The sequence below is a fragment of the Alligator sinensis genome, unplaced genomic scaffold (assembly GCF_000455745.1).
Source record: "Alligator sinensis unplaced genomic scaffold, ASM45574v1 scaffold1696_1, whole genome shotgun sequence".
In the NCBI taxonomy this organism is placed as follows: Eukaryota; Metazoa; Chordata; order Crocodylia; family Alligatoridae; genus Alligator; species Alligator sinensis.
In genome coordinates, this window is record NW_005843402.1 from 120,766 (window position 1) to 145,823 (window position 25,058).

Consider the following 25,058-nt stretch of genomic DNA (forward strand, 5'->3'; position numbering starts at 1 on the left):
TAAAAAAATCCCCCCTTTTCCCAAAACAAAAAAAAAAAAAAAAAAAAAAAAAAAAAAAAAAGAGGACTGAGAGGAAACAGTCCGTCCAGCTGGTGACCCACCAGCTGTACAGAGCCTGCAAGAGGTTAAGTTGTGGCTTAAAAACAAAAAACCAAGCGTAGGAGCAAGGAGAAAAGCCCTGGCATCTTAGAGAAGGGGTGGGAGCGGGGAAGGGAAGCATGGAGGAGAGGAGCAGAGCAAGGTTGGGAGGAAGTAGAGCTGCTCGCAGCAGGGCACGTGTGAGGAACATTGCTGTGCTACCAGGCTATCATCCTGCTGCCTGGCCCCAGCTCAGCATCCACTTCCTTTTGTGTTGCAGCAGTTGCTGCCTCCCATCCCTCCCCACCAAGGAAACCTCCAGCCACTACTGCTCCCTGCAGCCAGCAACTCACTCTGCCTGCTGACCCCTGCTCAAGTTTGCAACAGAGGGCCTGGCAGGCTAGCATCCTGCAGGCTTAGAGCTGGGGAGGCAGGGGCAAGAACAGGCACACACACAGATAGATACACAGTGTCCAGCCCACCCCACCCCTCTCCAGCCTCTTCTCAGCAGAAGTCTGCCCAAGTACTGCAGCAGCAGTCTACTCTTACATCCCTGCCCCTCACTCCTTGCCTGCTACGTGGCACCCTCTGCCTTTCCCCCACTGCGCTCAAAGACTTACAGGGCTTTCTGCATGGTTTTCTTCTTGCCGGTATGTTTATTTATTGTGGGGGGAGTTTGCAACGAGCACACCAAAAGCACAGAGCTTGTGGTCTTTCATGAAACTTGCCCAAAATCACTGTTTCCACAAAAATCGTGAAATAGCAATTTAGGTAGGTCCCTATTTATAACAGGGACTTGAGGAGGCAGCCGGCTCATTTTGTGGGCAGAGCCCAGGGCCAGTTGCTAAATTTCACAGGCTGAGCGCTATTTATAACAGACTTTTCTGAAAAAAATTCAAAATGTACATGTGAACAGGACTCTTACTTGATAATCTGTAACTTTGCTAAATGAAATAAGCACTGTGTTTTCTACTTATGGAAAATGGAAAGTATCTAATAACATTTCAAGGAAGTCTGAGTTACTGTTGTTCTTCATTTGTTTGATGAGAAACTTTAGAAAAAAAACAGCAGATTAATATATAATCTTGACAAGTTTTCCTTAATACATAATTAAAGGCCTTACAAATACTCTGTCAGCCTATTTTAGAAACTTACTTTTACATTTTTCAAACCTTTCTCAAAAAGACTAAGCATCTCTGAGAGCTTGTTGTCCGAGTGCACGTTATACACAGTCCGACTGCGCTGCTGAAGTAAGCCAATGATGTATTCATTTTCAATCTGCTCATGCATTTTAAATTCCTTGAATGTGACATAGAGTGATAACAGAAGAGCCCGGAAATCATTGTTATTGGAGAAGTTGGTCTTTGAAAGCTGGAATAGAGAGAGAAGTCAGTTTTCCATGTGAATTTTTATTATCCCACCTAAATACTAGAAAAGCACACAACTCCTATTTTTCATAAGCATTGTGCCTCACTCATCATTTCTCAAATTTAATAGATAACATGCAAATCACTGGTTTAAAATGTGCCAGTGTCAACCACTGTACCACAAGTTTCTTTTAAGGGTGCCACACAATATTAGCACTGTTACATGAGAAAACACTTACACATGATTCACAAAGTAAACCAAGGAATTTAAACATTATTTCACAGCATCAAAACCATTCTGACACACTATAGTCTGAGTTTTTTGCAACAGAAGAATTGCTTTACTATTTTTCTGTAGTCCAAAAATGCGTGAAAGCTAAGAGCTGGCATTTTCTGAGGGGTGCCTTGAGTCTAAAAAGATTGAGCACTACTTTTCTAAACTAATATAGATACGTATACTATGGAAGCGAAATCATTTCCGTTTATACAGAAAAGTTTGGCCGACATTTTAGCAATATAATGTTTTTGAGTGTTTCACACTTCAAGCAAAATATCTAAGTCACAGTCCTTCAAGCACATGCAAGTTTTTGAAATGCAGTAACACTTCAATCTTAAATTGGAGTCATTTTCCCTTGGTTTCAAGTGGAGCAGGATTGGGTCTTTTTACAGGCAGCCCCTGACTTAGGACTCTGAGTTACGACGAACAGCACTTACGACCATTTCAAGGTTCTGATGCCAGTTTTGACTTTACGATGCTGAACACAACTGCCTCCAGCTGATAAGTCCCTTGTGGTGGGGGAGGGAAGGAAGAGGTGGGAGGGGGCAACTCAATACCTCTGCAGCGAGGGAGGGACTGGGGCTAGAGCTGGGGCTGGGACAGGGGCTGGGGGGGTGCAAGGCAGCTCAGGCCACTGCACGCCACTGGTCCGGGAGCAGATCGTCCTGTGGCTCTCACTACTGCTCCCGCCACCTGTACGGGAAGGCATGGAGGTGGGGTTGGCGTGCCTCCGGATCAGTGTGGGGCGGGTGGGGCCGGAGCTGTGCTGGGCTGCGCTCCGGACAAGCAGCGGAAAGTGCTGGAAGTGGGGGCTATGCCCTCCTGCCGCTCACCCAGCCAGGACAGAGTGGAGCCACTGTGCTGCCTCTGGACAAGCGGCACACAGCAGTGGGAGACACCCCAACCTCCCAAATGAACAATGGCTTAATCCCACACCCCACCCCATCCCTCCACCCTGAGCGTAGGCAGGGCATGTGCTCCCTGACTGGGGTGGGCAGCAGAGCGTGGGCTATGCGGGGGGCTGCAGCCACCCTAAAGTTCGTTGCAGCTCCCTTATAGCCTCCACTGCGGACCAGGCGCACAGCCCGGTGCAGCCCCAGCCCCACCTGCCCCGTTCCGGGGGCACACACCCCACCATGCCCTGCCACTGCTTGCCCAGCATAGGACAAAGCCGCTGCTCATCAGGAGGCTAACTAAGGTTTATCAGGTGAAGATGCTGAGCTCTATACACCTGTAAAGAAAATAAAAATAAAGAGCCAGTGTTGTGTGTGGGTGTAAGTTAGGAAGCAAAATATTGCCTGAAATATTTTAAGAGCACTCCACCTTCTTCATCTGAAGGATTTTGTGGGGGGAAAATAACCAAAAAGTAAACTTTACTTCTCGTTTTCAGTATCTACAGTCCATGATATCAACTCTCCTAGCATTCTCCAAAGTGATTTCACATGCAGACGATGCAGTAAGCAGCTGCTTATGCTCAGAAGTATTTTGTAATGACCTGATGCAAACAGTGTCTTGCTCTAACCAAGTTTGTGTTTGTCTGAAACTTAAGACAGTTCTCAATTCTGAACCAAAAACTCTCTGGACTTGCCCATTTAATTAAAAAATCACCTTCACACAGAGAAGGCATAAAGCCTTAAATATTAAATATCAATTCAGGTGCGCAGGTGAATGTTTGCACTGGTCTTGTATGTGAACCTAGCACCTGGTTTTGGTTCCAACACTAAAATAGTTCTGCTTATGTCTGTTTTTAAAAGGTTACAGCTCTGGATGATGCAAAGCAATGAGAGATGATCTCTCCTTATCTTTGTCTCATACTCCCTCTCATAATCTCCTTCATTTTCAAAATGAATCTGTAGTAACACTAAACAACCACTTGACAGTGTGTTGCCTTGTGCCTCTTCACTTGTGACATCTATATTGATATTGAAATCTCTTCCAAACAGGGCCTTTTACAGTGCCAGTAAAAAATGGGGAAAGAAAAGATGAAGGTGTAAAAATGAAGTCTAGTAAAATTTGGCCAGTACAATTTGGGGTTGAAATTTACCCACCCACAGACACCGAGACCCCAACAAACACCACCACAGACCATAAACAAACCTGTCCCGTACACCCCCGCAACAGCCAAACCCCCCAATAGCTGAATTGCCACACACAAGTGTAGTTCAGGAAAATAAAGAACCTCACAGCATTTGGAGCAAAGAACACATCTAACACCAGCTCCAGATAAGGCATCAAATCAAAGATGTCTTCAAGCATCTCGCCCAAGAGATGCAGCCAAGGGGTCACAACAAAGTCTGGGAGTGGTGTCTGGCCACGACTCATGTTGATGAGGAGGCATTATTACCACATGCTTGATGCTAGAGAGAGGTCTGTGGGCCAGGGGCACAGCATGCCATTCTACAAGGACCTCACCAAGAACAGGGCAGACGCACACCTGGTGGGCACGAGGCATAGTGGATGGGCACACACAGGACAGCTGGCTGTGGCCACAAGGTCGCAAGCCATGATAAGCTGCTGCCGCATCAGGTCCAGGTGGGCAGCCATGATGTCCCCGCCAGTCAGTCAAGGGTGGCTTGACGATTTGACTCCACTTGGGAGTCTTCAGCAGCCCAGGGAACCTGTGGGGCATGCTAGGAGGTGTGCAAGACCCCCTCTACCTGCTGGCAGGCTCTGGGCCTCCACCTGCCCCCACCAAGGGTTCACACATGTTCTGCTACCTCCTGACCTAAACAGGAGTGCTTACAGTAAAGGTTGAAAGTTTGAACGCTTCTGCCATGGGCTTCCTGAATACCTGTATTTAGCCATTAATACCCATTACACATTGTTACTCACAGGGTAGTTCTGCCTCTGCTCAGCTACTTATACCTAGAGTAACCATTTGAGGGAAATCTGGTATGGGGGAGAGGAGGGGGGCAGGCAAGATAGCACGCACACACTCACACTCACTCCAACCCCCAGCCCCCACAATTCCCAAAAACAGAGCCAGGCAGGACACACCACATACACACACCTCACCCCGCCACCATCCCATGGCTCCCAAGAGCGAGGCCAGGCAGAGGACACGCACAGCCCCAACCCCACAGCTCCCAGAAGCAGGGCCAGGGAGGACACATACACACACACCTAGCCCCAACCCCGCAACTCCCAGGATCGGGGTCAGGCGACAGCCTCACAGCTCCTGCCCATGCTCTACTCTACTGGACAAGTGACTCTGCTTGCAGCCTAGAAAAGTCCAGACCAGGAAGCAGCCCACTGGCTGGACTCCTGAGAGAAGACTGAGGCAAAAGTACCAGATTGGCATGAACCTACCCACCCGTACCCAGCTCCTGACTCAGGAGCTGGGAATGTGCAGGCAGGTTCCAACCAATCCAGGAGACTTGGGTTCAATTTTCTCCAACAGCAAAGATGTTGAGACAGCCTCTAAAATCTGGGACTGTCCCAGTCAATCTGGGACATATGGACACCCTACTTTTACTTGCTACATAGTAACTTTGACTTGCTGCTTGCTACATTAAGACTTGCTCCACTGTTACTTAGACAATACTGCCTCTACTAGCAACCTTTAAATTAACAGTACCTGAAAAATTCTGGCACTGCTAAAAACCCACCCTATGTTGAGATGGGCTAGAAGGATTATTCATCCATCCTGAATGCCTGGCAATTTTTAATTGCCAAATGAGCTCACTGGATACATCTTAGATTATATAGAGATGCGGAATTTCTCAAATCAAAATGCATATCTTAAAATACATTGTGTCCCTTTTTATAAACACCCTACACAGTGCAAGCAAGAAATACCAGTATGCTAATTACTTTTTAATAACTATAAATTTAAACATGCAAAAAAACTTGTCTGTTGTTGCAAAAAGACTAGAAATGTTGAATAGAAGTAAATGAAAGCTTAAACTGGGGAAAAAAAGATTGCTTAGGTTTAACAACTGCTAGGGAAAGCTTTCAATTTGCCAATCACATCAGTACTTTTTTCAAAATGGAAGACTTGAGTGAAAAAAGTACTGACGAGTGGCAAATTGAAAACTTTCCCTAGCAATTGTTAAACCAAAACATTCCTTTTTTCCAGTGTAAGCTTTCATTTATTTTTATTAAGCATTTAAGTCTTTTTACAAAAACAGACAAAATTTAAAGTAAATCAGTATTTTCCAGTGATTAGCAGGGATACTGGTTTTCTCTGATAAAAAAAATCCCCAATTTTTGGATTTAAAAAAGTAACCCAAAATCCACATTTTTCCACTATTACTTTTTTTTAATCCAAAAATTGGGGATTTATTTTATTTTAACAGAGAAAACCAGGATCCCTGGTGATTAGGCTGCTCTTTAGGGTTTTCCAAAGCAGCCCAGAATGAAACCAGCAGACTGGTCAGTATAACTCCTATTACACAAAACCTTGCAGGAAGTAGTGGAATTACCAAGAAACAAACCAATACCATTCTGGCATTCACTTGGAAAGCTATGAGTATTTGCAGAGGCAGCAGAGTTATTCACAAGGAACTATACTGCATGAGTAATAGAGTGATGTGGACAGATCTTCACAGAAGCCAAGAGAAAATGGGAAAGGCAGAAAAGATGAGACTTCGCCTCTCCTACCATTGGGGTTAACAGGAAATGGGCAGAAAAAGTTTGTTTTCTGTTCCATCAACCAACAGAAATATACAGACATCTACTAGCCAGCAAGAAGGCCACAGATTGTGATTATTTTTGTTGCAGTGTTGTTATTTTCTTGACTGCCACTAGGGCTACAACTGACACATGCTGAATAGCTGCCAAGTACTTACGCAACACCAGATCAGCACAGCCTACAGTACGTTACAAGCTGTACTTTGCACTCAAGCATGATTCATTTGCTAAGGCAAAAAACATTTCCCCAACCTCAACAGATGCAAATATTGGTTAACATTACACTACTACTATTAATATCTTTTAGATGAGCTGATTGAAAGTAAAAGTACCATATTTACTTGACTATAAGATGAGATTCCCCTGCCCCCAATCAACATGAGGGACAAGCCCTTTGTTTTATATTTGCAAAGAAAGTGGAAAGGGGAGCAGGTGGCTGGTATGGCTCTGGCCATGAGCCCAGGGCAGGGCCAGAGTCACACTCACAGCAGCCTCTTGCCCGCCCTACCTTCACTTCCCCTCTGAAGCTTCTCTCCTGCCCCTGCCCCTCCGCTCTTTACAGCCAGGTGCAGCTCAGCTCTGGCTTGGGCTGGGGTCTCTCCCAGACAGAGAGTGCTTGAAAACGCCCTCCCCTTCCCAGCCAATCAGCAACACCGACAGTGCTACATGACCAGGAAAGGCCTGAACTTCCACATGCTGTGCTCCAGGACAGAGCAGCCTGAGTGGCATCTGATGGTAAGGTGGGGGAGGGAGGGGAAGAGACTGGGGGGAGCAGGGAGAAGAGGCAGAAACTGTGGAGCAGGAGCAGAGGGGAGGGGGGAAGGCTAAGACTGGGAGGGAGCTGGGGATGGGGAGTGCAAGGGGGGGCAGGAACGCTGAAGGCAGAAGTAGTGGGCAGGACAGACAGCAAGGGGGCCACCTCACCCCGTCTCCCCCCAGCCACTGCTTTCCCTGCTATAGTATGAGAAAGGAATTCAAGACAACTCTCCAATATGTAGATTCTGCATCTGGAAAATTATAACAAATATATAAATTTTCCATATACAGAATCTAACTATTGGGGGGGGTTATCTTATATATTTGAGTAAATATGATATTTTGCACACCCAAATTTGATTTATTTTCTCAGTTACGTGCTGGAATCTGCAAATACAAATAAGAGAAAGTGTTTGGCTCATAACTTTTTCCTTCAGTAACCATTTCAATGCAGAAACTAGCAAGATCCATCTTCCCTTTATGCCCTTGGGTAAGAAAGCTTGAAGTGGCAATTTTGCTGGAAGTAACAATTAAAGAAATCCTTGGACAAATGACTGCTTTCAAATTCAGGGAACTGGACTTAACATATATGCATGTATTCTACTATCGAACTTCTTTTGAAAAGATTAGCCTTAAGACCTGAATTTTACCCCAACTATGGGACAGTCTGACAACCCTGTCTATTGCTTCAAGCACTAACCCACAAAAGTCAGTCTGTAAAGAGATATTTTTTTCTAAATTCCCCTTTGCCTAAAAAGCCTGCTTTTCCCTAAGGCCCAGATTTTTTTTTGCCTTAATTCTTACGCTTAATCTTGGAGCTTTCAGAGTGTTCAGAAGAAAGGTAAAGAGTTGTTGGGTGCAGACAGCAATTTGGGAGACTCTTCTATAGCAGGTCCATTTCCATTTCATCCTTCCACCTCCTGACCTTGTTAAGTAGGGACTACAGAGGCTTTTGGTATTAAAACTACCTGTAATTTGAAGACTATGTCTATATACACCTTATAAATGCTTAGTAATTTCACAAAGCTGTTGCTATCAAAATAGCTGTATCACAAAGGAAGACCTTTTCGTTCAAGGGCTCACACAGGTACCCAAAAGACCAGGGATGACTGAGAATGCTTAACTTCAACCACCAAGTGGTATGCCAAGGAAGCTAGCCGAAGCTTAGAAGCAATGAGGTCCCTTGGCAGGCATGTATAATTAGCTGTTACGGTTGTTGAAGACAGTATCATAATGGAAGGGAATCAAAGATTAAGGGAAAGACTGCTTTATTCCTCATGTCATTTTTCACCAGTTCAAGATGAAGGACAACTAACATAGAAGAAAAGTCTGCCACACTGAACACAAATCCCTCTGGATTCCCAACATATGGACAAGCCAGATGTAAAGGCACTATGTTCAGGATACTTGTTTTCTGTATGATTTGTTCTCTATTGTGTTTTAATAGAAAGGAAGGACATGGGTTTCTCTGTGGCTGTAGGGGACAGGACTGGGAGAAATGGCCTCAAGCTGCAGCAGGAGAAATTTAGGTGAGAGATTAGGAAGAAGTCTTTCTGATTATGAGGATGGTCAGGCATTGGAACAGGCTACCTAGAAAAATTGTGTAATTTCCATCCTTGAAAATGTTTAGAAAAAGGCTGGACAGACACTTGGCTGAGATGGCTTAGTAAGGGATAATCCTACCCTGAGCAGGGAGCTAGACTAGATGACCTTGTGAGGTCTATTCCAGCCCTACTTTCCTATGATCCTAAAGTGCAATGATGTTGCGAAGCCCTGCACAAAGCCTTGCACAATGAGTATAAAACACATGCCATGCCTATCATATGTTCCAGAAGTGTCAGCTATATCCCAGAATATTCACAAAGCTGGAATCATAGGAAAGAATAGGTTTTAAAGCAGCGGGGTATCAGCACTTGTCCTAGGTGCCTTCGATAAGTTATGGGACACTTTTCCTTTGGTAGGATAAAAAGGGAGCCCAAACACAAAATGCATGAGAGATACCGAAGGAGAAAACAGCACTGCAGTTTACTGAAATCCAGGAAACCTGAGAACAGGCCCAGCAGATGGAACCAAACACAGCTCTGTGCGTCAGCTTCCCAACAGAGGGAGCTCCCCCAAAACCTCTCTGTATCAAATAATCAGACCCTGGCACATATTTTGGAAACAGACTCATCTAAAACACAATAAAGGTCATCTAAAACATGCCAGACATCTAGTTAGCTCAAACATTAACCCTAGCAATTTTCTAAATCCGCATCATGAATCTATCAAATTTCTCACTGTTGATATATGCAGTATTTTAGTTTAACCAGTGAAGAGGCCCCTGTCAATATCAGTAGAGATGGAAAGGACCAAGTCAAAACTGGCTTTTAAATACATTCCAACCAATAAGGACAGAAAGAGGATGAACACCCCGTTACAAATCAGCTTACTGCCTTCTTTAATTTTCCAACTCTCAAATAATCAACTATGACCTATTGACAAAATGGGGTTTTCCACACAGCTCCCACCTCCGCAAAATGTATCAATAGTGGAGGGCAACCAAAGAACTAGTGTTCAACACAAAACAAACATTCCCTAAAACCATTTAAAAAGTCTGTGACTGCAGCAACATTAAGGATAAAACTATGCTTCCTGTGAAGAAATACATATTTCTACAATTCAGTTACTATTTCATAGATAAGGGAATATGGAAGACACCATTTTTAATGTTTAGTTGTTAGGTTCAAAAGCTACTAGTATAAAGGAGAAACTAGGGGAAGACCAAAGCTACTAGGATCTCTTCAAAGAAGACTTCAGGAAGGGATCCACTTCAATTTAAATATCAAAGACAGTGATTTCAGTATGACTTAAGATGGCCGAATTCAATGAACTATCTTAAAATAGCAGATACAACGATCACAGATTCAGACAGGATCAAACAAAGTACACATGCAGCCTGCAGCGCCCAAACTTTTTTTTTTCTAAGTCCAAATGTTCTTTTCTGATAAAAGAACAAGGTTTCTGCAGGTTTCTGCTACAATTATTTTGTGCTCGGAAGAATGAGGCAGCATAAAATAATGCTGGCAAGATTATACAGTGATCATACATTTGTACCAATCAGGTAGTTAATTTTTAAAATACTCAATGAGAAAAAAAATTAACCCTATTTTATAAAAAAGGGAAAAATTAATAAAATCATAGAGCAATGTGTGCAGGGTGATACAGCAAGTCAAGTCAGGGAAAAAAGACTGAATTCCCAGAGGAACCTGCACCTTCCCCTTCCCCCAAGACAGAGAGAAAGAGTTTGCCCAGCCACTTGAGTGCCTAGCTGTGAAAAAGGGTTCATGGCTGTCAATCCCACGTGGCAGGAAATACAAACTCTACTTGAGCCTTCTTCAGCCACAGCATTTCTTCTGAAATACAATACTAAACTGAAGGAGCGCTGAGCTCATTTTTCTCTTATCTCTGAAACTAGCACCACGTTATGCACCAACTGGGGTTTTTTACAACAATTTTGTACAGTTTATACGGTTTATTTTTCCTTATTGACTACATTTTATTGGCCTTGGACAAGGAACACCAACCCATCAGTTTCACTCTCTGGCATTCGTTATTAAAAGATTGGAGCTGTGGAATAAGCTAATCAGAAGAGAGAGCCTTACAGTCACAAGGCCCTGATTAGCCAAGTTAAGTCTGTAGCAGGGACATTTTAAGCTATAACATAAAAAACCCAAAATATCTACAGCATCCACAGTCTGAAATTTTCAACCTTCTGCTCAGCCAAACACACTATGGACCTAAATTTCTACTCCTGGGCATGAGAAAAATCCTCATGGCAATGAATACCTTAGTACCTAAACTCTGGCCAGATTATCAAACTAAGCATTCCCCACTCCTGGGAGTTCAATCTAGCATGTATTTTCAAAACACATCTACATCACATCGAATGCCTAGGGGTAGGAGGTGGTGCTGGCAGCAGCAGCATTGCACCAAACAGTCAAAGTATGCATCTGGGAGCTTAAAGACCTCATTTCCAATCCCTTCTCCTAATGAAGCAGAGGAAACACCCATACCCCGTTCTTGTACTTCTGAGGCAGGTGTTCTAATTGCTGGGCTATTGGGCATAAGTGGGCTGCCCACCACCACCATCTCCTCTTCCTTTTATTTTCTGTGAGAAAGAATTGATCTTAGTTAATTGCCTAAATCTGACAGGGTGATCTTGGCTATGACTTCTGAGTGGAGGAGGTACCACCCCTCCAGTCCTGAATTACCTGGGGGAAGGGCTTGTCCCACTCTTCTTCATAGCATTTCCTAACTAGTTTAGGCCGCTCCCAACTCTGGCATACTGCCTTCTGCAACTCCCACTCTTAGATGCCTATGGGTATGCCAATGTGGCACAACGCAGTGCTGTTCAAAGCTAGCTTGGGTACTTGAAGCAGCACAGTGTTTGGTGCTTTACCTCGGCTCACATATCCTGCTTCTCGAAAGAGCTATCTAATCCAGAAAGAATGCTTTGCTATGCAGCTATACCGCTCCCACCACCCAAGCTAGTTTGAGTATTCCTGCATGGTACTGCACTGTACTACACAGGCACATCCTAACTGTTAATGTGCGTGATAAAATAAAGCATAGGTATCCAAGGGCTTGACCAGACAGCGGAGAACCTAGGCTTAGCATCATAATGTGCAATTTTGTGGATTTAACCCTCTGGCTCTCTGTCTTGCCCTCTTCTCAACACAAATCTGTAAAATGGGAATAGCATTCCCTTACTTATCACAGAATACGCTGTGAGAACTTACTTGTGAAAATAAATAACACAAGACCATGAGATGCTGTGATACTACAGTAATCGATTCTATATAACCTAAACACATTTTATAGGTGTCAAGATAAAGATGATGATGATGATGAAGGTCAGATAATGCACCTAAATGAATTCACCATACTACAGGGGAGTACTAAATTCAAAGAGAACAAAAAGAACTCTGAATTTAACTCTTTTGACGGCAGAGTTTTAAAAAAACCCCGCCCCAACCTGGAACACTACTTTTTAATTTTGGACCTAAATTAGGTTACAAAATTTCTTTAAGTACCTTATTTATCCAAAACCAAGATGACTTAAAATTTAAGACAACCCCCCTGTAATTAGATTATATACATGAAAAATTATAAAATTTGTTCAATTTTTCATGTATAGAATCGAATTAGTGGAAGGTCATCTTAGATTTGCCCCCACCCCCTCTACGGCTGTAGTAGAAGTACGAGGGGCCAGATGCCTGATCCTTGTCCTCCCACAGCCTGTGCCTGTTTTCCCACATGCCTGTCCCCACTACTGCCTGTCCTTTGCCACCTGCCCCCCTGGATCTGACTTGCTGCCTGACCCAAGCCAGCACCCGAATCCAAGGCAGGTCTTTTTTCCCTCTATGCTGATGGGAAAAAAAATAATCTTGGATTTGAGTAAATACAATATATCAAATAAAAATCTCACAGATGAAGTCTGCGCTCTATTAAACTGCCAATTGTTTTTGCATAGCTTTTAATTAAGTTGATATTAACACTGCACAAAATAAGAAAGCCTTGCATTGGAAAGTTTGTCCAACTTTATCCTAACCATGTAAAAGATATCACCCACAAAATCATTGCTTCTCTACTAAAAGCTATGCACACCCACAGTCATTTAAGCTTTAATTCTTGTAACGTGGTGAAGCAAGGGCTTTATGCATCATCCATTTTTTCCCCAGAGTTTAAACAAATTTCTGTTTTCTTTACAAGAACAAGTGGAGCTTAAGTCTGAATAAGAGCATCCATGTGGGTGCATTACATATGTAATTTATATGCATGACTTCGACTTTACAGCTTCATTTGATTTGCCAGACAAGCTCTTACCCATACATCAGAACATACCTAATGTCCCTAACTCACTAAAATGGAGTAAAATGAAAGGAGCCTCAGGGTACGTCTCTACTACTCTGGTGACTCACCCACTACAGACACTTCAGGAATGCTTTTGCCTCTCTGTGCCAGCCTGACCACAATGCCCTTGTGCAAGTCTCCAAGATACTCAAAAGAAAACATACAGAAAATTCCTTGCTCTTCCTTAATCCCTCATTTTAGGCAGAACCAACTACAAAAAACAAACTAAAGACTAAGATCCTCTCAGAAGCTGCAGACTAAACCCAACCTAATCAGTTATTTCAGAGATTATGCACCATGTTCTGGGATAATTGCATAATACCTGTATAAACACTACAAGATACTAATTATAGCCTCTAGCTTTCACAGGTCTGCAGCTTCTCATCTCACCTCCATTTTTCCCCAGAGAATGGAAGAGGAAATCAGGAAAGAAACTGCTCCTCCTAGGGTGGCAAGAAGCAGAAATGGTGACAGTGCCACTACTACTGCCTGGGGTGACAAGAGTAAAGGCACACACAAGGGTATTACCATATTTTTCGTACTTATCATGCACCTATCCCCCCCCCACCGCCAAAAAAAATCAGCCCCCCAAAATTGGGGTGCATGTATTAAATAGGAAAGCATATATTCTGCCAGGGATAGAAGCACCCTGCTTTGATTCCTGCTCCACACTGCAGCAGCTTTGGCATTACTATACAAGCAGCTGAGTCAATTTGATTTAAGGGCTCATTGTTCTTCACTCCAACATGCTAAAGATCACCTCTCTTTTTTAATGGTCTTGATGTTCCACCAATCAAGGTAAGCTTTCTTAGAGCAATTTGCTGTCTGCTAGCTGTTCCTAGTCTCTTCGCTTCTAGTTTACAGCCCTGGAGACTCTTGAGCTCTTTTCAAAATCATCCACCTATGGAGACAAGCTTCCAGCAGCAAGTAGGATTTCAGCTTTTATTGAACAGGAAAGGGAGGGTGAGTCAGCTTAAATTAGGCTCTGTCCCTTGTCTATAGAGCCATAACTCCAGAAAAGAAGTATTTTTTTTCATCTGCCTTTCAAAAACAAGTTGCATATTATATTCTGTGGAATGTTATATATGGAAAATATACTACCTGCAGTGTAAGGTGCATAGAAAAGAATTGCTGGGTGACTACTGAAGACCAGAGGCTGTTATGGCAGGATGACAAAAATCTGCAGCTGTTCCAAACAAACAAAAAAAAATGACAGAATGGGGAAGAAAGGAGCTAGAAGTATAGAAAGGGGGGGTGGGGTTTGTTTGGCAAATTTGAATGGAGGGAAGATGACCTGAGATGACAACCATGCTAAAAAGGGCTTAGGGTGCATGTAGGCTATTGTGCCTAAAAAACAGCTGGCTCTACACTACAAACAAAAGGGGAAAAAACAACATTACACCTTCACTGAAACACTGATTTGCAAGAATTAACATACCTGATTTTTTTTAATTGCAGCCAGTCTGCATTATAAACTGGAAATAAAAATATTCTGAAGAGGTAAAAAGTGAGGTGATAACTTCCTAAGAAGGATAAAGAGAAGTTACAAAAATGTCTAGAAACCAATATGAGAAAAAGAACAGGTACAATCACTGATTAGAGGGCAAGGTGCAGGGCTAATGAGTAGATACAAAGGTGTTTACACCCTGAAGAGGAAGTACTGAATGGAGCTGTGATTTCTTAGAAAACTTGATTTTTCTAAATCTAGAAATCTTTAGAAGGATGGCAGGGCACCCGATAGCTTTATATAGAAACCTAACTCATCTTATTTTTTAGCTTTACCAGTGTTGAATTTTCTAAATCAGTACCTCCCAGACATTCTGGATTACCAACCTCCAACGTTTCTCAGAGAAAATGATGCACCCTTTTAATGTGCACCACAAGGGCCTAGTACAGTCCACACACTGCTATGGGCTCATAGCTTGGGAACCACTGTGCTTGGTGGTGGTTCTCTCATTCTGTTAAGTAGGAAAATGTGTAAGCAGCAGTATGCTGATTAGCAATAACTGAGCACTAAACACAAGTACAAAAATTTAACTCCGGCTGCCTATATTCTAAAGAACTGGTAGAAATGAGTGAGTACATATGCTAAAGTAATGGAAACAGAATTCTTCTAAAGCAAAATGAAAACATTATCAATTTTTTCCCAAGCAATAGTGTAGAAATGGGCTAATCATAAAACAAGAAAATCTGTTCTCTTCCCCAACTAAGCCAGCAAATAATACTTTTTGTCTTTTGAACTGGAAAGTCAAGATGTCAATTATTTTGATCATCTTTTCTAATGTATTTGTATAAAAAAAGTCATAGCTTTTCAAATGCATAGTTAGTTGCTTCAGATATCACTTTAATCCCTCATCCTTCAAGGAAAATTCCAGCTTCACCTGAAGTATGACTGCACCCAAAAGTTTGCCAAGAACTTTTTTCCAACTACTCAGTTGGACTAATAAAAGATATCACATCTACCCAAAGAACCTTGCCTGCCTACCTCCACCTGAAAGCATTTTTATACCTTTAACATGTAAGAAATTAATCTGTGATTATCCTATAAAAAACAAAAGTAAAGAATTTACCTTAATAAACTACCATCTGTGCAGCACAGAATTAACAATGTAAAGAAATGACTGAAACACCTCTCCCTGAATGTGCTCCATGACCAATTTAAAATGTACAATTCTACATAATGTGACTGAAGGACTAAATAAAGGAAGAACTAAAAGATTCAAATGCTGACACGAACTTGGGCTTCAGCAAACTCATAGAAAAATCAACTCTTCACTCAAACTCATGGGTAGGATCTCTCAGGGAGATTTTCTAAAGCAGGAATCAGCAACCTTTTAGCAACAGCTGACTGAATTAACACAGCACAGTCCTAAGGGAGCAGCCAGATCATAAACAGCTTTTCTCACCCCCAAACCCAGGTTGCTAGGTTGGGTAACATCTTTTTGCTGGCTGGATCTGGCCCATGGGCTGCACATGACTGACTCATAATCTAAGGGCCTATTTGCTTTGCCATTGGAACAGTGGGTTTTAGGCCCACCAGGAAAACCTTTAGCCTCCCTTAATTAGGAAGGCTACAGGGGATACAACAACTAATTTTGTGGGACCACAAATTTGAAAACAGGGATGGGAATTCAGGTCAAAGGCTAATAACAAATACTCCCAGCCGGGACACCAAGGACAAAACATCAGTTAGTCCCCACTGACCCTTAAATGAGTACAAGGAGCCAGTGGACTCAGCCCAGTGAAACACTGCCCAGAGGCATGAAGGGACAAGAGAGTGGAGGAAAATGGCCTCACAATCACTAGGGGTCCCCCACAGCCAGAACCTCCTTCCCGGTCAGATAGATGGTGATCTAAAGGATAATTTGAGAACAGGCAGTTACTGAAATAGATAACTACCTTTAAAGCATAACTGCATGCTCTTCAAATGAAAAAGAAAGATAAGCATTGTAAGAAACCAGTACGGTTGCATCAGGGAGAGCTCTTTAATCACCTGAAAATCAAGGAGTCATCCACATAGAAACAATGACTCAAAACTAAGTACGGTATAAGTCTAAAGGAATAGCACAAACATTTATGAATCAGATCAGGAAGGCTAAGGAAAAAAATTCCCCTTACTAGTTGTAACCCATAACAGGAAAAAGAACAGGTTCTCTATTACGTTAGGAGAGAAAAAAAAAAAGAGAATCAATTAACTAATAGGAAAGAACAAAAAATACAACACTATTCAATAGGACTATGCAAAACAGCACCGTTTCATTTCGACTTCCGTTTCGCCATTTCAAAGGGACAGTGTTTTGTTTTGCTGTTTCAAAGCACTGTTCCGTTTCGTTTCATTGAAGCTGTTTCTCCATTTCAACATTTTGCCCAAAGTCTATAATGGGGAATCATGAAAATACCTATAACTTTGTCATTTCTTGCCTGACTCAGATGAAAATTGTAGGAATGGTAGCCCCTTCTGAGGGTATGAAGTCTGCCACGTTTCAAGGAGATAGGTGTAGCGGTTTCTGGGAAATTGCACCTCAAACTGTTCAAAGCAAAATCATATAAACTTGCCAGCAGCGGCAGCCTGCTGTCATCCCGCGAGCAGACCCAGGGGCCCGCGCCCCCCAGGGAGGGATGCAGGGCTGTGCCAGACTCCTCCCAGGGGGCGCAGGCCCCCGGATCTGCGTGCGGGATGACAACATGCTGCCATTGCCAGTGGAGCCAGCATCAGCACCCAAGTCTGCCCAGAACTCAGCATGGGCTGCACCAGGGAGATTCAGGTGCTGGCGCTGGCCCCAGCCAGCAGTGGCAGCCTGCTGTCATCCTGTGCACAGATCCAGGGGCCCATGTCCCCCAGGAGGAGTCTGGCACAGCCCCACAGCCCTGATTTCATTTCAAAGCTGTTTTGAAGCCTTTCATTTTGTTTCGATTTTGCTGTTTCAAGCTTGAAATGCATTGAAATAGCTTCGAAATTAAATACATGTTGACATTTCGCACAGCCCTACTATTCAATGTTTTCTTTCCTCCAGTCTTCACAAAAGAAAAAACATAAAGAAGATGCATAAGGTGACATGGGAAAACCTAGCATCCATGTTCAGAAAGGAGAAAAAGGATGACAGAGAATTACAGACCAGGCAGGTTCGGTTTGATGCTCAGAAAGATGCTAAAAAAATGTTTAGATGATCAATTTATAACAACAAAGCAGCGGGAGCCAAACTTTTTAGAAGGCATGCCACAAATTAGCCCTGTGCCCTTCTCAAATATCACTCCAATCCCCTTCCCTGTCCAATCTGCTGCTCTACTTTCCAAACTCTCCCACCCTATGTCCAATCTGCTTCTTGTACTGTGTTCCCTACCCGATCTGCTGCTCTGCTTTCTGCTGTATCTGCTACGGTACTGCCTGTCCCCTCTCCAATCTGTCACATGCCACTTGTGTCACATGGCCAACCTGTGGCACATCTTTGATGTAAAGGTTTTGAAGGCAATAAAAATAACCAATATAGATTTCACAAATCACCTCAAACCAACTCCTTCCTTCTGCCAAAAAACAACTACAGATGAGGAGAAGCAATAATGTAGTATATCTTAATTTTTGGAAGCTTTCTGAAAGACTCACAAAATTAAATTGCTACTAGATGGGTATATAACTAGCTGAAAAAATTGTTCTCAGAATAGTTATCAATCAGTCGCCATCACATTGGGATGGTACATCAATTAGGGTCTCACAAGGGTTGGTCCCAGGCCTGATTCTTTTCAATATTTTCATTAACTTGAATGATGAATAGAAAGTATGCTCTACTCTGCAGAGTCAGAATGTATCTTAGACTGAGCACCAGTCAACAATGCAATCCTTTTAGCAAAGAAAAAAGGCAAATCTTGTTCTGAGATGTATAATCAGGGGACACAGATAGTAATTACTATGCAACACTTGGTGATCAGTGTTCAACTTCGAGCACCTTAAAAAAAAAAGATATGAACAGTCCAGAGGAAAACAATAATAATTAGAAGTAGTTCAGAAAACACACACAATGTGGAAAAGTTAAAGGAATGAGTTTTAGCCTTGAAAAAGGAAGACCAGGAAGAGATATGATAGCAGCCACCCAACACAAAATGCATTAAAAATAAGATGGAAATCAATTGCTCCTCTTGTCCTATACTTCAGGTAAACATGGAGCAACTGGCTGAATTGGCAAGGATTTAGACGGGGGGGGGGGGGGGGGTTAAAAAAGTTGGTAAGGAGGGGGGGGGGGGGGGGGGATTTAAATAAGGATAGTGAAGCACGATAACAAGCTAAGGAAGCTGTATAATCCCTTTACTTGAAGGTTTTTAAAAACAGGTTAGACAAGGCATTCAAGATATCATTTAAGCATCAGTACAAAGGGACGGACTAGGTGACTTGTGGCCCTTCCCCACCTTTCTATCATTTCTAAGATATCATTTCTAAGATTAATAATACTTGGCTCATGAAACATGAAATAAGATTTGACAATAGCTGTAAGAATTCATAAAGAAGAGTGCTTGTATCTTTACATATGAAAAGAAAATCCCTGAATAGTGTGTCCAAATCGCTCAAGATGCCATCCAAGAAGTTAGGAAAGATTTATGACAAGGGCTCTTCCATTTACTCAGTGATAAAATGATAAAACTGAATGACTTTCACAGATGTAGTCAAGCACCATTAAGTGTTCTGTCTATAGTTCTTTGTCACACTGATTAAATCTCATTGAGAAAGCATAACACCTAACCGTCCTAAAGAACACCACCTAAATACAATCTTTTAAACAATCATCGAAAGTGGACTCATTGGGGTTGGACTCGATGATCCACTGAGGTCCCTTCCAACCCTAGCATCTATGAATTTATGAAAAGTCCCACATTTGACTGGTAGGAGTGTCAGTGCACCAACTTCTTACCAATAATGATGGAATTTGGGAAAACTGTCACTGTACATTTGCATCTAATTTGAAATTTATCTCTGAGCATGAGAGAATCATCAGAAAAAATACATCAGGTTATTATAAAACAGTAAGGACTTCACAGAAAAAACACCAAATGTAAATGGATGTGGAGAAGATGCTGTTGCCATTATGGTCCAGGAGATACGCAAGAGGCAACAATTCTTGTGGGTGATCTCTTTTTTGGGGGCCAACTGTATAGCTGGTATAGACACAGGCCTATTGTTGGTATAGACCAGTAATTCTCAACCAGGGTGCCTTAAGATCCTTTCTAAGGTGATGTGGGGTGCCAAGCAATTTTAGTACGGTTAGGTTTACAAACATGAGTCAAGATAAACTCAGAGATTTCAACTAGAAATCCATAGCTGTGGTGTTTGCGAGTTCTTTGCAACAGAAAAAAAACTGCTCTCTTATTTTTCTATAATCAAAAAAGGGTGAAAACTGAAAGCTGGCATTTTCCTAGGGGTGCCTTGAGTCTAAAAAAGTTAAGAACCACTAGTACAGACACAGGTCTACGTCTATACCAAACATATAGTTGGTTCAATAAAAAGATATCACCCACAAGAATGCTTACCTAAATGTAAAAAAGGTAATTAAAGGTAGCTTTGAATTTGGATTTGGCTGATTATGATTGCAGCATAAATGGAAACCCAACCTGATCTAATTAAGAACTGAGATCACTCAAGGACAAAACTCAAGACACTTCAGAGAAGCTAGAAACTTTTCTGCTACATAGCTAATAAAACTGACCTCAAGTACAAAGGACGTAAATAGACCTATAGCAGGAAAAGTGATACAATCCTACACACCTGCTATTTCTTCCAATGCTTGGATACAAATTTCCACTTCATATGCACTAGCGAAAGAGTTTATTGTATGAAAATGAGAAAGTAAATGCACAAAAGATAAGAGAGTTCTGTCAGTATTAAAATGACCCCTCCCCCAATATTCCTATCCAACCAGCTCAATATCTACTTTAACACATCCCAAATGATTAGGCCAAATCTTTGGATGAGATAAAAGTAAACAACAGTGTAAAAGCAATGCTGTAGCTGTGATGGTCCAGAAATTATGTGAACAATTAGGATTTCTTAGGCTGATCTCTTTTATGAGACTTTTGTGGTTGGGACAGTGAGACCAGCTCCCAGATGCCAGACAGACCTGAGGAAGAACATATTGCAGTTGAAAGCTGGTCTCATTTTATCCCAACTACACAGGCCTATATGATGCATAAGGGAAACTTGGATCTTAAAGCCAGAGAGCAACAATTAGCCCCCTCCGTTATTACAGACATCTATTAGGTATGCATCAGCTGAGTTTGGGGGACAACTAAAGGGAGCAAGGTCACAGGTTTAAAACAAATGCTCCAAGGAGAGACACCAAATAGAGCTGACGGCTCCCACTGGCCCTTGAACAAGTCCAAGGAGCCAGTGGATGCTACCCTGTGAAATTAAGCCCAGAGATCAGGTAAACAGCCCCGCAGCCCCCAGGGGCCTCCCAGCCAGAGCCTCCTTCCTGGTCAAGTAGATGGCTAACTTGGCTAGGATCAGCAAGTCCCAAATACACAGGACTTTTAACATGTCAAGAAGAGTCACAGGCCCAGGCCCACCAAGGAAACTATCAGCCCCCTTTAGTACTAGAAACCACTAATGATGTGTTACTGAATACCTGGGACAAATGATGAAAACAAGGACCGGAGTGGAGGTCACAGGTTAATAACTAGTGTGCCAAGCAGGAACACCAAGCAGAGCCACTAAACAGTGTCCACTGGCCCTCAAACAAGTCCAAGGAGCCAATTGATGCTGCCCAGTGACACAAGCCCAGAGATCAGGAAAAGAGCCCCATAGCTCTCAGGGGTCTTCCCAGCCACAGCCTCCTTCCTGGTCATGTAGATGGCTAGGTTGGCTAGGATCAGCATTCCCCAAATACACAGGGGGCCCAGGAACACAGGCCACCTAAAGAAACACTGGTCACCCCCTCCTGCTGAGGCTCTGGCTGCACTACTCTCCGCACCTTTCATTTACAGACTCCCTGTCCATGGCCCCATCAAGTCCCAGGACCTCCTGGTCAACCTCCTCCTGGCCCTGACCAAGCTGGCCATGTATCTGACCAGGAAGGCTTTGGCCGGGAGGATCCCCAGGGACTGCTGAGCCACTCTCCTTGCCCTACTTCATTCCTGTCTCTGAGAAGAGTATCGCTGGGCAGCCTCCGTTGGCTCCTTTGACTCATCTGAGGGCCAGTGGGTGCTGTCCCGTGTGCTCTGCTCAGTGCCTCCCTTGGCATTGTTTTGAACTTTTGACCTCCACTCCTGTCCCTTTTTTCATTAGTTTTGTCCCAAGGAATCAAATTTCACCTTTCCTGTAGCTTATCCATCCAAGGGAGGCCAATAAAAGATATCACCTGTGGCAAGTGGGACTTGGTGGGCCTAGGTCCATGTGACTGAAGGTGACAAAAAGACCTGGTCAACCTCCCCCTGGCCCCAACAAAGCTATAAATATATCTAACCAGAAAAGAAGGTTCAGGTCTGCTTTCCTATCCCTGGTCCATTCCCGTCTCAAGGCAGTTTCATAGGAGAGCATCCATTGGCTTGGTGGACTCATCTGTGGGCCAGTGGGTGGTGTTCGGCGTGCTCTGCTCGGTGCTTGCCTTGGTGCACTTGTTCCAACCCCAGGATCCTCACTCCCACCTGTTTTGTCTTTGAGTTGTCCCCAAAAAATGAGTGATAAGACGTTAGCGGCCCCATCCTCAAGGGGGCCCACAGCTCTGCTGGGTGGGCTCCGGCCCACACGCCCAAATGGCAGTCAAGAAGCCTGAGGAAGTCCCTGCCCCTTGGAGGCAGTGTTGCCAAGTATATAGTAAGTATCATATCTGTACAATAACTTCAACCTTAGCATAATGTATAATCAATAAGAGCAAAATCATTCAAAATGTACTACTGATGCCTCCATGAAATCCTCTGAAATATGAACTTCCATTTCTACCCAGGAGAACTTTTACAGTCTTTTCTCTGATGCCTGATGAAGGGTGTTTGTGCCCGAACGCTTGCAATTAAAGAAATTTTGCTGCGAAAACCTTGTTGGTCTAATCAAAGATATCACTTCTGTCCATGAGCCCGGATTGCTTTTTCCTCTAGACCAATACCGCTACAACATGGACACCCTTCAAAGCCTAGCATGATTTTTTGAGGCAGCTCATTGATGCAGCACCTGTAAAGCCCAAGCCGCTCTCAGGGAGTCCTAACTTGACTTTCAGGTTTGCTGCCAGCACACTCTCATCACTGCCTGCCGGACGCCGGTACCACCATCGGCCACCCGACGGGGATGGCCCAAAGACCCCTATGGACTTTAACCCGGTTCATCAATAGTCTCATCACTGCCTGCCTCAAAATAAAGAAATGCTTCAACTCTGAGGACCCAGGTCTCCATCACTCCCCGGTGGCTGACAGTCAGCCGTGTCAAAGAAATAAGGCGGCTGCTTCTTTGCAGACTTATTTGCCTATTTTTCCACTGGGCAATAGTTTTTTAGCAAACACGATCATGTTGAGCTTCCAGGAGCATAATGTCCTATTGAAGACCTGGCGACGCTGCTCAGAGGAATGAGGCGCCCCTGGCAGCCAGGACCCACTCGGGGGTTTCCAGGTGCGGGGCGCTGCCCACGCCCGCTCACCCCCACCCCCACCCCCACGGAGGGGCGGGGCCGCGCGTCTGCCGCAGGTAGAAGCGGGGGGACGAGCCCACCGCTGGGAGCGGGGGGGGACGAGCCCACGGGGTGAAGGGAGGAGCGCTGACAGCTGCGCACTCGGTAAATCGTCCCGCGGGCCCGCCCGGGCCGGGGCAGGGCAGCAGCTCCCGGCGCGCACGCGGTACCTTATCGCAGTAGAGGCCGACCAGCTGCTTCATCCGCCAGTGCGGGGCCGTGAAAACATCCACCTCCTCGGGGAAAGGAGCCATGTTCTCCCCATAGAGCCCCGCCGAGGCCAGCGGCGGCGGCAGGGGCGGCAACGACTCTGCGCATGCGCCCAGCCCCGCTGAGGGCGTCGCGAGAGCCGCCATCGCCCCATGTCACGTGACTGGGGGCACCTGAGCCGCCGCCGCCGCTGCTGCCTGGTTGCGCAGGCGCAGACGCGTCACCCTGTCCCGCGCGTGCGGGACTGGGACGGAGTGGTGGTCGGTGGCAGCGTTGGCAGGGCTTCAAGATGAAATGATCGCCTTGGAAGCTCGAAATTATGCGTTTGCTGGAAAAATATGCAAATAACTCTGCAAATAAATCCTATTTACTTGCTATTGCTCACTGCCCCTCCCAGTGAGTGGGGAATGGGGCATCCAAGCTGAAACATTTGTTTTGAGGCTGACAGCAAGCTCAAAAGTTGGTTAAGATGGTCTGAGAGTGACTTGGGTTTTGCAGATGCTGCGTCAATTATCTGCCTCAACTATTATCATACATTTTGAACACTTTTACTATTATTGATTGTACAGGGGCTGAAATTATTGTACAGATATAATTATTTGTACACCTGGCAACTGCTCAGTGGTGTGACCTGCTGCATGCCCTGTCCTGCAAGGGGTCTGGACATGCGGAGCCTGGGGCACGGGACAGCCGCCTCACCTTGCCAGGCGCTAGCAGCCCAGGCTGCCCCTGTCCCAGCCCCATGTCCCTGCAGCTGGCAGAGCTCCCTCTGGAGACCCCCCCAAGCCCGTAGGCGGGTACTCTGGAGAGAGATGCCCTTTGCTTCACCTTTCCAAAGGTGAATGACAAAGGTGGGTGTTAGGGGATCAGATGTGAAGCCCAGAGTCAGGGAGGGGGTCACTGCCACCCTAGTACCCACAGCTTTTCCTTGGTGTTACTGCCAGACAGGAAAGGGCCAGGAAAGCTGAGCCCCACCCATGATTTCACCACCTCACCCTTCACTGTTTCATAAAATCATAGAGAAGTCACGCTGGAAGGGACCTGCAGAGGTCACATCAAATCCAGTCCCCTGCCTGAGGCAGGATGTCCCCACCCCCTTCCAAACCATCCTTTACAAATTCAAAATCTAAACTCTTTGTAAAACCACTGTCAATCCTGACACAACACAAAACCTAACACCTGGCCTTGGCACAGGTAAAGTAGGGGGCCCATGGCAGAGAAGTCACATCTAATCCAGGCCCCTGCTTGAGGCAGAATTACCCTTATCCAAAACATCCTCTACAAATCGGTAATCTAAACTCTTAGTAAAAGTACTGTCAGTCCTGACACAATACAAGACCTAACACCCAGCCTTGCCCCAAGTAAAGTAAGGGGGCCACGGCAGCCAACGTCCTGCTTCTGTAACAGGTTGTTCATATACATACACCCAAGGTCTCAGGTAGAGGGGCCATGCCCCCTGCTAAAGAAGAAGGTAAAACCCTCTACAGTCTGTGCCAGTCTGACCATAGGGTAAAATTTCTTCCTGACCCCTACACAAGTTTCAAAATCAAATAAGCAAACTTGGGGGAGTTTCTAAACTGGTCAAGGCAGGCATTAGGGTCAATACAAACATCTGTAAGATACCCACCTTTGTATAGCACAATATTCTGACTGAAGAATCAATGTTAGCATATATTAGCTACACTAAGGGTATCAAATTCATCCAGC

The 25,058-nt window shown here is 44.2% G+C and overlaps 1 protein-coding gene across 1 annotated transcript in view; it reads right to left on the reverse strand.

Annotated features, from left to right (window-relative positions):
- Nucleotides 1-23,484, reverse strand: part of FBXL5 (F-box and leucine rich repeat protein 5) — a 64,345-nt gene extending 40,861 nt beyond the window's left edge. The window contains exons 1-2 of the mRNA XM_006038571.3: nt 23,312-23,484; nt 1,234-1,449 (exon numbers count right to left, since the gene is read on the reverse strand). Of these exons, the coding sequence (XP_006038633.1) occupies nt 1,234-1,449; nt 23,312-23,395 (300 nt within the window). The 5' untranslated portion in view covers nt 23,396-23,484. The remainder of the gene's footprint in view (nt 1-1,233; nt 1,450-23,311) is intronic.
- Between the last annotated feature and the right edge of the window lie 1,574 nt (nt 23,485-25,058).